Source organism: Exophiala xenobiotica, assembly GCF_000835505.1.
Source record: "Exophiala xenobiotica strain CBS 118157 unplaced genomic scaffold supercont1.4, whole genome shotgun sequence".
NCBI classification, from domain to species: Eukaryota; Fungi; Ascomycota; class Eurotiomycetes; order Chaetothyriales; family Herpotrichiellaceae; genus Exophiala; species Exophiala xenobiotica.
This window is the reverse complement of record NW_013562491.1, coordinates 273,865-289,331: the sequence shown is the minus strand read 5'-3', so window position 1 is coordinate 289,331 and position 15,467 is coordinate 273,865. Positions and strand designations below refer to the sequence as shown.

At 51.7% G+C, this 15,467-nt stretch overlaps 7 protein-coding genes across 7 annotated transcripts; 4 read left to right on the top strand and 3 right to left on the bottom strand.

The window, feature by feature from the left end:
• Nucleotides 1-117: 117 nt before the first annotated feature.
• PV05_06265 (uncharacterized protein) lies at nucleotides 118-2,385 on the top strand. The gene is made up of 3 exons (XM_013458984.1): nucleotides 118-371; nucleotides 421-2,090; nucleotides 2,142-2,385. The coding sequence occupies exons 1-3, from the start codon at nucleotides 233-235 to the stop codon at nucleotides 2,172-2,174; spliced, it is 1,842 nt and encodes a 613-aa protein (XP_013314438.1). The 5' UTR covers nucleotides 118-232; the 3' UTR covers nucleotides 2,175-2,385.
• A 117-nt stretch (nucleotides 2,386-2,502) lies between these two features.
• Nucleotides 2,503-4,899, top strand: PV05_06264 (uncharacterized protein). Its single transcript, XM_013458983.1, has 2 exons — nucleotides 2,503-2,743; nucleotides 2,809-4,899. Exon 2 carries the CDS (start codon nucleotides 2,820-2,822, stop codon nucleotides 4,635-4,637), a length of 1,818 nt encoding a protein of 605 aa, XP_013314437.1. The 5' UTR covers nucleotides 2,503-2,743; nucleotides 2,809-2,819; the 3' UTR covers nucleotides 4,638-4,899.
• A 336-nt stretch (nucleotides 4,900-5,235) lies between these two features.
• On the bottom strand, nucleotides 5,236-7,122 carry PV05_06263 (uncharacterized protein; the record flags this gene model as incomplete). The annotated part of the gene is made up of 3 exons (XM_013458982.1): nucleotides 5,236-5,403; nucleotides 5,485-6,659; nucleotides 6,708-7,122. 3 exons carry the CDS (start codon nucleotides 7,120-7,122, stop codon nucleotides 5,347-5,349), a joined length of 1,647 nt encoding a protein of 548 aa, XP_013314436.1. The 3' UTR covers nucleotides 5,236-5,346.
• A 1,241-nt stretch (nucleotides 7,123-8,363) lies between these two features.
• PV05_06262 (uncharacterized protein) lies at nucleotides 8,364-9,395 on the bottom strand. The gene is made up of 2 exons (XM_013458981.1): nucleotides 9,174-9,395; nucleotides 8,364-9,030 (listed from the first exon to the last, which is right to left on the bottom strand). The coding sequence occupies exons 1-2, from the start codon at nucleotides 9,341-9,343 to the stop codon at nucleotides 8,466-8,468; spliced, it is 735 nt and encodes a 244-aa protein (XP_013314435.1). The 5' UTR covers nucleotides 9,344-9,395; the 3' UTR covers nucleotides 8,364-8,465.
• A 232-nt stretch (nucleotides 9,396-9,627) lies between these two features.
• On the top strand, nucleotides 9,628-11,213 carry PV05_06261 (uncharacterized protein). Its single transcript, XM_013458980.1, has one exon. It carries the CDS (start codon nucleotides 9,780-9,782, stop codon nucleotides 11,160-11,162), a length of 1,383 nt encoding a protein of 460 aa, XP_013314434.1. The 5' UTR covers nucleotides 9,628-9,779; the 3' UTR covers nucleotides 11,163-11,213.
• PV05_06260 (uncharacterized protein) lies at nucleotides 11,158-12,241 on the bottom strand. Its single transcript, XM_013458979.1, has 3 exons — nucleotides 12,120-12,241; nucleotides 11,974-12,057; nucleotides 11,158-11,918 (listed from the first exon to the last, which is right to left on the bottom strand). The coding sequence occupies exons 1-3, from the start codon at nucleotides 12,178-12,180 to the stop codon at nucleotides 11,248-11,250; spliced, it is 816 nt and encodes a 271-aa protein (XP_013314433.1). The 5' UTR covers nucleotides 12,181-12,241; the 3' UTR covers nucleotides 11,158-11,247.
• A 178-nt stretch (nucleotides 12,242-12,419) lies between these two features.
• PV05_06259 (uncharacterized protein) lies at nucleotides 12,420-14,996 on the top strand. The gene is made up of 3 exons (XM_013458978.1): nucleotides 12,420-13,352; nucleotides 13,399-13,683; nucleotides 13,728-14,996. The coding sequence occupies exons 1-3, from the start codon at nucleotides 13,277-13,279 to the stop codon at nucleotides 14,522-14,524; spliced, it is 1,158 nt and encodes a 385-aa protein (XP_013314432.1). The 5' UTR covers nucleotides 12,420-13,276; the 3' UTR covers nucleotides 14,525-14,996.
• The last annotated feature ends 471 nt before the right edge of the window (nucleotides 14,997-15,467 follow it).

Genomic DNA, 15,467 nt, shown 5'->3' with positions numbered 1-15,467 from the left:
GGTGTTCTCTCCTCGGCGGAACGAGCTTCCGATCGTGGGCCATTGGCGATAAGCAGCTTCTCTTATCGGCGCCCGCTGCGTTGCTTTGGAATAGTCATCATTGATGCCCATTGCGCCCTTCAGCTTCCATACTCCATCTTTTCTACAAACAAGCAGACAGACTCCTCCCAAACTGGACTGACATTGCTTGTCTACGGTCATATCTGTCATCTGCTCATCTCACGCCAACGCCATGGCCGCAATAATGGAGAAGCCGGCGCCCAAGGACTTGTCCTACCACTATTCCCGAGTCACCAAAAACCGGGCCGCGAGCAAGATGAAGCAGTTCTACCAATACTTCTTCATTCCGGGCATTGGAAACCTTGCAGGAGGTATGTTCGATCTCTCAAACAGTACAAATGACAGCTGATACCCGACTAGGTCTGCCCAACCCCGGATACTTTCCTTACGACACGTTGGAGGCCGCCACTGCTACACCGGATCGATTTAAGCCGACTCCTAACAGGCCTGTCGACCCTCCTACCACCGAACTTGCCAAAGCCAGCCTTTCACAGAACCCGACAGTCTCTCGAGTCCTTGTACCTCACGATTCAGCTGAGCCTAACATCCTGCGAAAGATCGATTTGACCACTGCTCTGCAGTATGGGACTGCGCAAGGATATCCTCCACTTTACTCATTCATCCGATCATTTGCACAGAATAACCTACATCCTAATGTCCCCTACAAGGGCGGAGCGGAAGTGATATTGACCTGCGGATCGACGGACGGGTTTGCTAAGACCATTGAATGCTTCAGTAACATTTGGGACGAAGACAGAGATTGGATTAGAGAAAGAGAGGGCATTCTGTGCGAGGAATTTGCTTATATGAATGCCATCCAAGCAGCAAGACCCCGGGGTCTGAACGTTGTCCCTGTGGCCATCGATGATGAGGGTATGCTAGCTTATGGAAAAGGCGGACTTGAGGAGGTATTGGAAAGCTGGGACAAGAACCAGGGCAAGAGACCTCATCTCATGTACACGGTGACGATGGGTCAAAATCCAACCTCTGGGCTGCTTTCAGTCAAGAGACGCAAAGAAATTTACGGCCTGTGTCAAAAGTACGACATCATCATCATTGAAGACGACCCCTACTGGTACCTACAATACCCTTCCGCCAACGAGCTCTCGATCAAGACTCGCGGCAAGGCTGTGTCCGAGAACTTCCCTTCGATTTCCTCACACAATTACAATACTTCATCCGGAGGCAGGTCAAGCGGTTTCCCCTTCCTGGATAGCCTGGTCCCCTCGTATTTGTCGATGGATGTTGATGGAAGAGTGGTGCGATTAGACACTTTCAGTAAGACGGTGGCTCCAGGCTGTCGCTTGGGTTGGATCACCGCACAGCCCGATGTGTGTGAACGAATCCAAAGAATTACCGAGACCACCACTCAACAACCCAGTGGGTTTGTTCAGAGTTTGGTTGCTGAACTCATCATGGGCCCTTCGTCCAAAGGCGATCCCGGAAAAGGTGGCAGCAGCGATGGCAGCGGCTGGAAGGTTAATGGTTGGGTTCGCTGGCTCGAAGGTCTGCGCGGCAACTACGAACGGCGTATGCAATTGATGAGCACCATCCTGGAAGACGGAAAATACCTCATTCATGACACCAGGCGACGTTCGACTGCGTCTGAGGAGGAAGATGACTACCAGATGCTCCATAAGACCCAACTGTACGACTTCGCCTACCCCATGGCTGGCATGTTCCTCTGGATGCGGGCGCACTATGAGACGCACCCACTGTTCCACAAAGTCGACAATCAACGACTCGCACGAGCTCTGTGGGTCTTCATGACGACTGATGATTACCTGGTCTTGCTCAGCCCCGGGTCGATCTTCTGCCCGACTCCGGAGATCATGGACAAGAAAGGATGGCAATATTTCCGACTTTGCTTTGCAGCAATTGATGATGATGTCCTTGAGAAGAAGACCAAAGCGGTGGTAAACGCATTTACGGATTTCTGGGCCATTGACAACGTCAAGACAATTGACAAGCTGCTTGAAGATGATGAGAATATTCAAGCAAGGATCAATGACCTAGCCATGCGCAATCAGGTAAGTCTGACATTCTCGCTGATACCTACCCGACAAGGCTGACCCAAGCAGGGACTGTACGCTGTCAATCCCGCCATTTGTTAGTAGACCCGTGGACGTCATGTGGATCGTATTTGGACATACACGATACGGGTACATTATGCTTGATGAGGCACGACACACGTTTTGCATGATGGAGTCGGGATCTATCGCTGTAGAGTATCCTCATGTATGTCGTTGAATAGATGGATGTGCTTGGCTGTGACGATGGTGGTGTTCTCGTTATTCCTCCCTCTCCAATTGATGATCCCTCGTGCCTGTCGATTCCATTGCCGCCCGTCTTGGCTTGCTTATTGCCCAGCCACCATGTAGAACCAAAATCCCACTTGTGTTGCATCGTCAGTGGCCATCTTGCTCTCATTTCAATCCAGAATCCAACACGATGCACCCGACCAGGGAAGCTGGACCAGGCTCGATGGTCACTGGGCAATCCGTCCGCTTTTCTGCATCCTCCATTGGGGAGATTTCACTAGCTCGATAAACCTGGACTTTCCAGCTGTTCGGTCAAAGCTTTCGGCTGAAGCTTCGCCTACCATAGCTCAGCTCCAATGATGGCCTCATAAAGGACGCTTCCATGCCACCTCTAACTTAGGATCTGAGCTCCTCGCCTTCAGGTACGTGCGACCGGTGGTTTTTTGTCTTTCAGGTTTCCATCACGCTTAGCCTGACTGCCTTCAAGAATCCCCCAATATGTTGCTGACCTCGTTGTTCGCGCTCGCCTCGTTTCTGCAACCGATAACTGGTTGCGAAGATCATGACTGGACTTCTCCCGTGCTTGGAGGCTACGTCAACCATGATCTTATGAGGAGGCATGACCTGAACAAGCGAATCCAACCAGCAGCAGATCCGACTCCACCACAAGTGATCAAAGACTTGCATTGGGGACAAATCAACTTTCTGCACACCACGGATACACATGGCTGGCTGGCGGGACATTTGCTGGACGAAAACTACAGCGCCGATTATGGCGACTTTGCCGACTTTGTGCAAAAGATGAAAGCAAAAGCCGATGCTCTTGGAGTGGACTTGCTTCTCGTCGATTCAGGAGATCTCCACGACGGCACGGGTTTTGGTGATGCTACCACACCCAACGGGAAGCTCACTCTGCCTATATTTCAGAAGCTGCCTTACGACTTATTGTCCATTGGCAACCATGAACTCTACACCACGGAAATCGCGAATAATACCTATCATAACTTTGCTCCGCATTGGGGCGGGCGGTACATCACATCAAACGTCGAGTTCAACGACACGGGAGTTGTCAAGCCTTTCTCGCAACGCTATGCCTACTGGAGAACCAAATTCGGCGTACGCATCATGTCATTCGCCTTCCTCTACAATTTCACGGGCAACAGCAATGCATCAGTGGTGACCCCCGTCGGCACCGCCGTCAAGCAGGACTGGTTCCAACAACAAGTCCAGCGCACAGATGTTGATTTGTTTCTCGTCGCCGGCCACATCACACTGCGCAACTCCACGGAATGGAACCTGATCTACGCCGCGATCCGCGCACATCACCCAACCACGCCAATCTCTATCTTCGGCGGCCACCGCCACGTTCGGGACTCCGTCATATTCGACGCCAACGCTGTCGGCATCGCCTCAGGCCGCTACTGTGAAACGGTGGGCTGGCTCTCGATCGACGGGCTCGCACCCTCAGTTACTCGCGCAAAATCACCCCAAGGCAACGCCACAAGGATCACACACAAACCCTCGTCGATCCCCGGTGTCACTCCAAACAACAAGTCCGACCTGTCCTACACAAGACAGTATCTCGACTTCAACCGGTTTACCTTCGAACACCACACCGGCACCACGGAAGCAACATTCAACTCGACGGCCGGGATGAACATGAGCAAAACCATCACGAACCAGATCGACAGCCTGCCCATCCTGACGGAAAAGCTCGGCTGTGTCCCCGCGAGCTTCTACCTGTCGCGCTACCCGATCACATCCAACCAGAGCCTGTTCAACTACCTCACCACCACCGTGTTTCCCAAGGTCGTCGTCGACCCGAAACGCACCAACATGTCGCGCATCATCCTCACCAACACAGGCGGGTTCCGGTACGACCTGCTCGAGGGCCCGTTCACCTACGACAACGCGTACCAGACCAATCCGTATCAGAACTACTGGCAGCGCATGACCGCGCCCTGGGCCGTCGCGAAGAGCCTCCTTCTCAATATGCAGACGGATAAAGTGTACAAGCGCGACTTGCTCAAGACGGTCGGCTACGTGACCAAGGATGACTTTGGCTCCGACGGCGACAACATCCCGCACATCGACCAGGGCAACGCGGACGCGCCACATTATGTCCAGGCCAACGTCTCCGTGGGCGGGATCAGTGACGACACACTGGTCGATGTGTATGCCACGAGTTTCTTCACCGCCGCCGCGGGCAAGTATCTCACCGGCAACACGAGTGATTGGACCAATGCCGATGGGAACTTTAGTAGTTTCGATACCTTGCCCAGGATGGCGAAGGCCTATTGGAGTCAGGACTGTTGAGTTTTGGGGAGAGAACAGGCAAAGAGAGTAGTCAGCATTGTTAATTGTTGGGACAGAAGGAGAGAAGAAGAGAGTAGAGTGAACGCAAAGTATGTTGGTTATAATGGTACCCCGGTTTCGTGGAGAGTGGAGAGTAGAGAAGAGAGGAGAGAGATTTAGATATGCGCTACATCACGACCTCTAAAGTAATGATAATGCAGGATTATTCTGGACGTCTGTGTTCTGCAGCAGAGGATGTGACGCGCAGATCCGATCATTCAAGCAATGAATCTCCGAGTTGAGAGACTGTTGGGATGGTGATATTAACTAATATAGCTTGCTATCGGGAAGCACATCTAGGATCATCAGCAGAGCAACGAGTCTTACAAGGTAAAGCATACGTAAGACCTGCAATTTCGAGTTTGGAGCATGACTGAATAAAATACTTTCATTGTTCGTTAAATATGTACCTCGACGCCAGATACAAACGCAACACAAGAAATCACCATCATCATTATCACAACGAAAAGAAAGCAGGCCATAAATTCAATGAGCGTTTCTTGCGCCTGCGCCTTCGACTTTGCAGTCTCAAAGGGAACAAGCTGACTACTTTCTAGCCAGGATGTGTCGTGGGGGCCCCGATACAATTTGATCGAAGCGGTGGCGTCCATGTAATCCAACACATTGAAGCAAGCCGAAAGACAAGGGCTTGCGATATTCCAGCCACTGTCTAGTCACGTCTCTCTGGCACCTCGATCGGGGACGTGAGGGTGGCTGACAGAGATTTCTGGATAAGGGATTGGTCAGCGATTGTGTCCGTAGAAGTACTTGGCCGAGACTGAGAGCTTGACTGTGGACAAATACTTACCGATGCATTCACATCGCTGCTGACCTGGGAGCCTTTCCACTCGGATGGATTGTTCTCGGGTGAGGGCATTTCCTGAACAGCTGTTGTAGTCGTATCTGAATAGTAGCTTGCATGCCCTTGTGTATAGGGATTGATGTGGTTCACTTGACCCATGCCTGGATATCCGGTGCCAGGTTGTCCTGGATACATTGCCATGCCGTGGGGATGGGTCATTGGAACCGGGTTATAGCCCATAGCCGCACCTTGAGGGTCATAGGATGTCGGTTCGGACGCGGTTGCGGCCCGTTGATTGCTTGTGCAGCGCGATCTCTTCCGTCGCCTGTAGAAGAAGAAAGCCGCCAAGAGTATGATGAGAATGCCAGCAACTCCTCCTACAACGCCTCCCACAATGGCACCGATATTGACTCCATCATCGATGGGGACCGGAGGGGGTGTACCTTCGCACAGCTTGACCGGGAAAACTCCTCCCTCACTACCGAAATCTTGACGAATGGCTTCGGAGAGGCGGAACTGCTGCCCTTCAATGTCCAGCACAAGGTAGTTCATTGTGAGGAAAGGCCCACCCCATGTGTAGAGGTACTTGGCTTCATTGGCATCTGAGTTAGTGTAAGGATTGACCCAGGCAACCTGGTAGGTATCGTTCTCGATCTGGAGTTGTCCATTATCATCGTACTCAAGCCGATACCCAAACAGCTCGCTTGCAGGTATCGATGTAGTGTAACCATCCTTGATTGTGAAAGTGAGATTTCCCGCCGGGACGCCAGCCGGAGGATAGGTGTACCTGCCTAAGACTTCGTCGTAGACGCCATTGGTGGCGGTGCCGAAAGCTTCCCATGAGGCCGTAGGAATTTGCACCACTTCAGAGAACGGATTCAAAAAGACTTGAAAGTTATTCGTAGTATCGTTCATCAATGGGATGGTCCCAGCCTCAGTGACCCAGGCCAAATTCTGTATCTGTAGGCATGTGGAGCAATCGGTACGGCTGGGAAAGGTAGAGAAGTCGTTGGCAACTCGAGCATTGTCATAGCCACCGACTACTAGAAGCCCATCTTGCGGGTTTGGGATGGCGTGGCGTCCAACCCAAAGACCCCATGACAGCGACGGGGCGGAGCCACTATCGACAGCAGCCTGAAGGAAAGTTGAGTTCGGCCCAAGACCGAGCTCGCCTGAATAAGCTGATACAGATGAGCATGGGAACATTCAGTAAATGAATGTCGACTTACCCCACTCTGTACCATCATCAGTCACGAAAGGAAAACCATAAACAACGGTGTCGTTGTCTCGGCCGCTGCCCTCGAAACTGAGAACATCATTGTAAAATAAGTAGAACGAAGGGTCATTGTCGCCAATAGTGCCATTCCAGGAGGCTGCCACCGAAAGGGACTCCGTGTTTGACAGGTCTGGATCATATGTCCCGCCAGTGACGGCCAGACACGAGAGGTCGGGGGATGAGCAGTGGCCCGAGTTCGCGAGCAACATATAATCACTCATTGACGGCCATAGCGAATACTTTCGCCCTGGAGTGCCGACGAAGAGTTCCACACCCGGTGACGATGCAGCAAGCACGTTCGAACTGACATTGTTGTACGCAAATGGCAGATAAAGAGGTTCAGCGACGTTGTTGCAAGTTGTCGTCATCCTGGCGGCTCACATGCAGGCAGAGGAATGTGGACATTCAGCCACAACGGCTCAATCAGATTTTGTTTGAGATCTGGTCGAAAGTAAACCGTAGCAATTCCCCTCGTCAATAGCGGGTGGGAAAGATAAGATGAGAGGAAAGAGACAGCGGCTCGCCCTTGAACTTGAAAATTGAAGAGAGGGAATATGCAGCTGAAAGTCAGCTAGCAGCCTGCCCACTTGAGTATGGCACCTTCAAAAGCAATGGGAGTAAGGCTGGAGCGAACCGAGGGGGCACTCGCGATCCTATGAACATCCGCACTGCAGCTCGACATGGCTGATGCAGCCATTCCGGATTGAGATTCGGCGCACTTTCGACAGTAAGGCTGGTATGGGCAGGAATCAACGGCCCCCTACCAAGATCACTAATGTTGACATAAACACGAGGTGATAATTTCATGGGAAACCAGGCCTATCCCCTCGGGGAGAGCGAGATTCTGCTCGACGAGGCTGCATGGCCCCTGATTTGGGAGTAGAAGCTTCGGATGAAAAAAGGCGTCCTCGGAATCTGGCGCTCAAAACTTTTGCTCTAGAAGTCAAGTCAGTGACTGAGAGTGAAGCGAGGCGGGCACCTCGACTGAAGCTGTCGTGGCAGACGGTACGGCCAGATTCGTAATTGCCTGATGTATCCGAGCTGAAGTCAGGTCTCGTAAAAGCGCAGGCGCCATCGGGGTCGAGTTGTGCTACAAGCTGCAACTTGATGCAGGCATCACCGGCCCCCAAGACGTAGATACCTTCCAAGTTCTTGGTTGTTCTTGGCCGTTCAATGTTCTCCAATCCAAGGTTGTTCCTCGGCGTTGTCTGGATTTTGGGCATTATGCACCAGTCAAGATCAGTCCACAAGCTGGCCCCGAGGTGCTTTTGTAGACAGTAAGATACGAGCGGGGTCGCGCTGGAGCCTTTGCCCAGATTTTGGAATCCACAAGTTTAGAACGAGTGGCATGGTGAAGGTCAAAATGGAAGTTCATGGTTCAGGCTGAGTGAGTCGTCCACGGTCGTCCACAGTCGTCCTGGAAGTCCTCTCCGGCGAAGCTTTAGTGGTCGGCGTGCTATTTGTGCTCCTGAGTATTCATGCCAAAAGCGCATTCAGTACTGGTTCAACATCAGCTCTTTTCAAGCCTCTAAAATCGTGCTTAGCAACCAGTCCAAAATGCGAGGCTCAGCACAAGCTATACGTAAGTATCGTTCATGATAGTCTATTGGTCCAACACCATTTTTCAGTCCTATCTCCCTATTCTAGCAACTGAGTCCTTGACCCCAATCAACAAATCCTCACTGGTGGCTTTTCCTGCGGTTCCACCAGCTCAGTCCTCCTTCTCCATGTAAGGAAGACATGCCTCATAAATCCCCTTATAACCAGGGTACTTGATATTCCTCTGGAACACACCTTCATCTATCACCCTCGCGGACTGGAGAGACCCTGTAATGAAGAAGTCGGTGTAGCTCGGCCGGGCGCCCAGCACAAACGGCCCATCTGCCTTGTTCGTCCGCATCAACTCGCTGACGGCGCGCATGCCATCGGCCGCCGCGTTCCAGACCTGCTCCTCCTTGTCCGGATCGAGTAGGTCCTCGAGCCGGTGCCCGAGCGAGGCCTCGCGTGTGCGCCGGAAGTACTCCTGGACGCGGGGCGAGAGTATGCCTATCTCACGTGGCATCACCGACATGCGGAAGGCCGCGCCGCCCACGGCGCGTGCTTTAGCCTCGATCTCGCTGCCAAGCTCCGACTTCAGCGGTACCGCCCGGTCTGGGTAGGTCGATTCGAGGAACTGCGCGATGGGAGCCGAGTCCATCATGTAAGTGTCGGTCGGCACATGTTGGATTGCGGGCACGGTATATTTGCCCGAAGCGGATTCGCTGGGGACGAGGCCGCTATCAAATTCTGGGTCAAAAGACTTCTTCACGCGCGACCGGATGGCTTTGAGGCGGTGCATCGAGACATGAAACCGAAGAAGAAGGAAGGGATAGAGGTTGGAGTGGATAACGATGAGCAAAAGAAGAAGGATATCACTCACAGCCCTTTCAGCGTGTGCTCGATATCCGGAAATTCGAGGAAGATGGTCCTGTAAGGGACACGCTTATAGTTAAGCATGAGACGGATACGCCAGACAGCAGGGGAGAAGCAGACATGCTTAGTGCAGGCCAAGTCGTACAGAACTATCTCGGGCTCGGTTGGGGTGGCCATGTTGGTGCTACAAATCTAATTGAAATATCAATTGAGAAGGTAAAGTGCGACTGAAATTATCGTTTGCGAACGTCCAATTTGAATATGAGTCGTGTTAAAGCCATTGAGAGTACAAGGTCAGCAAGGCTGGAGCCTGGTTGATACGAGTACGTACTCTCCAAAAATGCATCTTACGATTGATAACGTTCACAGTATGCCTCTGCAGCGGATCATTTGAGCCACCATGAGCACCATGAGAACCGAGGGATGTACCAGATTCTTTCTCACTTCTCCGCATTGTCCAACCCGAGCCGAGATACAAGGCTATATTGAGGAGGCATTCTGGATAGGAGCATCACCATGATTTGATCCATCATTCCCAGGGAGTAAGACCATTCTCTGTTCTCTGGATCTCCCATTGCAGATGTCGTAGGTTTTGGTATATCTTGATACAAGCATGAATTTCGAACTTCCATCTGATCTTCAATCATACCTGTCTCGTCTCGATGCCTTCATTAAGGACAAGATCCTCCCATTACAGCACAAAGACGACAACAATCGATTCTTCGACCACCGGCGTGAAGCCTCTCGAACGCAATGGGACAATCAAGGCCTCCCCACCGAGGAATGGGAAGACATACTCCGCCAGGCGCGCAAACTCGCTGATGAAGCAGGCTTCTATCGGTTCGCTTTCCCCAAGGAATTTGGGGGAACAGGTAGCGATTCACAGAATCTGTACATGAGTGCGATCAGGTACCATCTGGCCTCCCATTCTGTGTACGGAGGCGGCGTGAGTCTTGCGAACGACCTGCAGAACGAGCACAGCGTGGTCGGCAACAACCCCATTGTCATTATGCTCTACCACTACGGCACGCCAGAGCAGCAGCGGACGTTTATTCCAGCCAGTATCCGAGGCGAGTTCAGAGCAACCTTCGGATTGACGGAGATCCATCACGGCTCGGACGCCACGCATATGGATACCACGGCGAAACCGATCACCATGCCGTCTGGAGAACCTGGATACTCGATTAGTGGCAACAAGAAGTGGCAAACTGGTATGCACAGCGCAACGCACTGCTTGATATTCGCGCGGACTTCCGGCAAGGCTGGCTCACCGAAGGGTATTACTGCGTTCGTTGTCCCTAGAGATACGCAAGGCTTAACGGTACATTCGTACCAATGGACGCTCAATATGCCCACGGATCATGCGACGGTTCTGCTTGAGGACGTCAGAGTTCCTGCATCTGCCATACTAGGTCCTGTAGACAACGGCCTGGCCATTGCGCAAACTTTCACGCACGAAAATCGCATCCGCCAGGCCAGTTCGAGTTGCGGAGCAGCGCGGTATTGCATTGATCGGAGCGTTGAGTACGCTAAGAAGCGCACAGTGTTTGGAAAGCCTCTGGCATCGAATCAGGCTATACAGTGGCCACTGGTGGAGTTGTCGACACAGGCTGAGATGTTGAGGCTTCTGATCCTTCGCACAGCTGTCGAGATGGACCAAGTCACAGCCGCATGCAAGGCCAACGGCCAAGCGCCATGGGTTGCCATTGAGAAACAGCTGGGCCATAAAATTGGGATGTGCAATTACTATGCCAACCGACTGGCGACAGAAGCGGCCGATCGAGCCATACAAGTACACGGTGGAGTTGGCTATTCCAGGCATCATCCCTTTGAGCATATTTGGAGACACTTCAGAAGGTATCGGATCACCGAAGGAAGCGAGGAGGTTCAAATCCGAAAAGTTGCTGCTTATTTGTTTGGATATAAGACGACGGGTGAAGAAGGTGAGAAAAGTAGCACGGAAGAAGAGTTGAAGAGGAGCGAGTCCAAACTGTGACATGTCAAGCCCGTAGATAGGACAGTTGGGGTAACATAAGATATATGCTTCAATGCGTTGCTTCACTTCCCTAGTAGTATGCATCTTAGCATACGTCTTCAACCACCAATTTCTCTCCACTCGGTTCTCCCAGATCCAACTTCAATCTCCGTTCGAAGACTTCCAGCAGCATCTCGAAGCAGATTTTGCTGATTGCAGGGTCATACCGCCCTTTGCTCAACTCGTCTCGGATGAAGGCATGCTGTGCTCCAAAGACCTCGTAGAACGAGAAGTCGGCCCCTACTTCGTGTAATGTCTTTCGAATGAGATCTCTTCCTTCTGGAGGGACGTGGTTGTCACTCTTGCCGAAGATCATGACCAGTTCTCCCCTAATGTCACCCGCTCTCTTTAAGCTGTCGTCGTTCTTTCCTTCGCCCAAGCTGTGACTGTGGATGTCTGTAGCGAAGTAGCAGACTGCAGCCTTGACTCTTGCATCCAATGCACAGCGGTAGGCAAGATGACCTCCAAGACACATCCCGGTAGCTCCCACCTTTCCATTGCATGTTTTCAGACCCAGCAATAGGGAGACCGACAATTCCGCATCTTCGTCGTATGCGGCCAGCTTCTTCTTTATTTTCCACTCGTTGCCTGCATCTGTACCCGGTCCGTCGTATGCTAGAGGTTCAGGGCCAGTGAACTCATGGTAGGAAGAAGGGGCAGCAACGATGTAGCCTTGTCCAGCAATCTGTCTGGCGAACCGAGCAACAGGGCCGGTGACTGCAGCCTTCAGTCAGTCCGCGTAATTTAAGATCGGGAAGCATGAAGAGCTCACCCTGATAGATCTCAGAAAAAACCACCACACCAGGAAATTTTGCGTGCGGATATCCCGCTATGGTAGGATGAAAGATATGGATGCCTTCGTCGATGCTCAGCCAATGTTCGCTCCTGAGCTCCCAACAATTCTTGGAGGTGTCGTACGCATTGTGCCTTCTCCGGCTGCCTTTGTCGGCACATCTTTGTAGGACTCCTGGATGAGCATCTCTGCGTCTGAATGCCCAGTGTCCGATCTCGTCACAGGGTCCTGCGAGCAACTTCTAACGATTGAAGTCGAGGTAAACAAAAGAAAGAACGAGGGGTAGAGGGGCCGTTTGCTGAACTCAACTCCGATTTGTCTGCGCTTGTCTTGTCCCGCGAATAACCATCGTCAACCATCCACGCTTAACTCGCGGTCTTACTCGTTTGTTCCTGATGACAACCCTCTTTCTTTCTTATTCATCACTCATTGCGACAACCGCAACAGCTTGCGCACATCAATCTCATGGGCATGAAGCCAAAAATGATGGCAGAACAGATCCAAGACGGCGGCTGTTTTGCAGCTCCTGCAGCCACATGTCAAGCACTCCTGTGGCATGTCCAGACGACAACTTACCTTCCGACACTATCATACACCAATCGACAAAGGTATCGCCCTCGACGGCATCTACAGCCATGGAGCGCACCGCGACCCGATCTGCGCTGTCCGCGCAGTCTGGGAAGATGATTCCACGTCGATCAATCGGCGCCATGTAAAGCCGATGATCACCTATCAAAGGTCGACTGTCTCGCCTTCATGGCTCGAGGTTGTCATCTTGCTGCGAGAGGAAAGCATCGCTACCCGTCAGCTATCTCAGATTGGCCAGGTCGCCTGCTGATGTGGATCGAGCTGGACGTCCAGGCTGTTTGACAGCGATGGCTTAAAGAGTGAAGCGAGGAATCGCTGACAAAGAAGACTTTACCGTATATCTGTCTTACCACTGTCGACAATGATGGTGTATCTGGGATCACGGTCCCATTCTTCTACTTCAGACGTTAGGCTTGGTGGCCAAGAGCTCCTTCAGAGCAGCCGTGAATGCCATTCTACGGTGCCAGCCGTGCAACTTGGTGAACATGTTGATCCAATATTGGCAGCCTCGTTGTGCAGGAGGGCTCCCACAGGTGCCGGCAGAACCGGATGCGCGGTGTGATGAACGCGAGGCCAAAACACCGCGCGATGAATTTCACCTGCGCCCTGGTGTTCATGGAAAGACTGCCACACGATCCAGTGAATTTTCTTCCTCGCACTCGACCGCTATTCTCGGTATTGAAGTCCAAACGAGATGGAGTACTTGATGTCCCCCGAAGAGATGGAGAACCAGTTCCTACAAGCACAGGAGTTTACACAGGGGAACGACGGTAAGAGTTTGAACGGCTATACTGGTGTCCATCCTAACAGTGTTAGAACTACACCAAGAAATCTTTCAAACCCTCCCGTCAGACCACTCCTACGTGGATGGAAGTACCTCTCTTGGCCTATGGAACGGACAGGACGACTATGATGTTTCCGGTCATGGTTGTTTCGATGATCAAAGTCCGACACAACTCTCTGAGCTACAACAAAACGACGCATACGGCGTGGGAGCGCCTACTCCACACACAGCCGCAGAGAAGGGCAAAGGACGGGCCACTCTCTGCCATGCTGACTATTGTCGACAAATACCCCCATTCCAATCGCTTGAGGACCAAGGTAAGTTGTTTCTCAGCTGGGTCAATACATGCTAACACTATCAGGCTTCAATGCAGGACTTGAACCCGCAAGTTACAACCAATTCCAGCCGATCCCACGACAAGCAATGACTTCAGTCACCAATGCAAGACTTGGTAAATCTATCTGCCACGAATACAGATATCCACCCATCACAGAAACATCAATGCCTTCGGCCAGTGATGAAGAGCTTTTTCAAGCGACTAGCTATTCAGAAAACACCATGACTTCAGCTGATGACGCTCTTTCTCCTACCACAAGCGGCACGGTCTACATTAACCCAGAAGTGTCTCTCAGTCTTGAGGCTGCTGGACAATACCTCCAAGAGCTCAACATACTCGAGGACGGTGTAAAGGCCGTTTATGTTGTAGTGGAGAACCACCTGTTTCGTATCCAGAATGAGCAAACTACGCTCTGGAAAAAAAATCCTGACCTCCGGAGACGGGGTTTGAGGGGTGGCCGTGCCCGAAAGCAGAATGCGACAGGAAAAGCCTTCATCTCTATCACTCTGGAGCCCCCTGCTGAGTATAAACGACGGAAGGAAGTCGAAACTCAAGACTATCAGGATCGTACCAGAAGTTCTGGTCTCCAAAACCTCGCAGATGTCTTTGATAACTGCTACAACCTGATCCACGAGCAGCAGAGGCTGGCTGGACTCGTTCTGAAGCATGGCAATACACTAACGAGCGAGAGCGCCGGTTTAACCGAGTTAGAGGATGCCCGCACTCGGTACGAAACTGCAATTGGGGGGATTGACCGCGAGAAAATGGACGAAATTCAAGAGATGTTGGATACGTTCAACGCTGAGTTTCGTTGTGATTGAAAGTACCTGGTAGCTATGCACATTGGACTACATGCCATGCCGTCAGCATTGGGGTTGGTCTCTTTTTCTCGCTTACATTGGCCTTTCTTGTTGGAATTGGGCTGCAACTGTCACCAGGCCAGGTGGCTTCTTGTTACTATTCACGACTCACGGCTGACTATGGAGTCTTGGAGAGAACTTCTTGTGCAATTGGTTGGGCATTCTTGTGAACTCCGGAACGGAGAGTCTTGGACCGCTGTTGGTCAGATTGGAACGGAATGGAGTTGGTGCTTTTTGTACAACGTTGGGGATACGCGTCCGCAAAATTGCTATCGACGACGGAGATCCTGATACCCCAGATACCCAGCATGGAGCTGAAGACGTTGCTGGAGCTCGGTGTGCTTCTTATGCTACCTGCCAGGTATTAGCAAGAGATTGCCTGCCGCAAATGCGCGCACACACAATGTAATACTCCAATGATGAGAATACCAAACACTCTCGTTCATTTTCCGCCTGCGTTCTTCTCACAGACAGCCATCCTGTTCCTGCCGCTCATGTCTCACTCTTCACTTCACCTCCGTCTCACCACCGAGTCCCAATGGCGCCCAGAGGAAATATTGTGATCCCCGCCACCTGTTCAATCAGTTTGCAGTGAAGACCCGACCAATCAATCATCACAATGTCTAGCTCCAGATCAATCCAGCCTTCTCGGGTGCGGCAGAATCAAGCATAAAAGGAAGCCTCATTTCTTCCCCCCAGGACTTGATTTTCTTCTTTTCCCCTTTCTTCATACTTACCTTGGAGGGACAATCTGAGCTCATTAATTCAGATTGTCACATCGAGACTCTGTCCATTGCACATCGGACTGGTCTCTTTGTTGGAAATCCTTCGGGGCTTCCACTTCTGCAATTTTTGTCTCTTGCTGACCATCCTTTTTCCTTTTCATCATGTCCTTTGTCCTTGT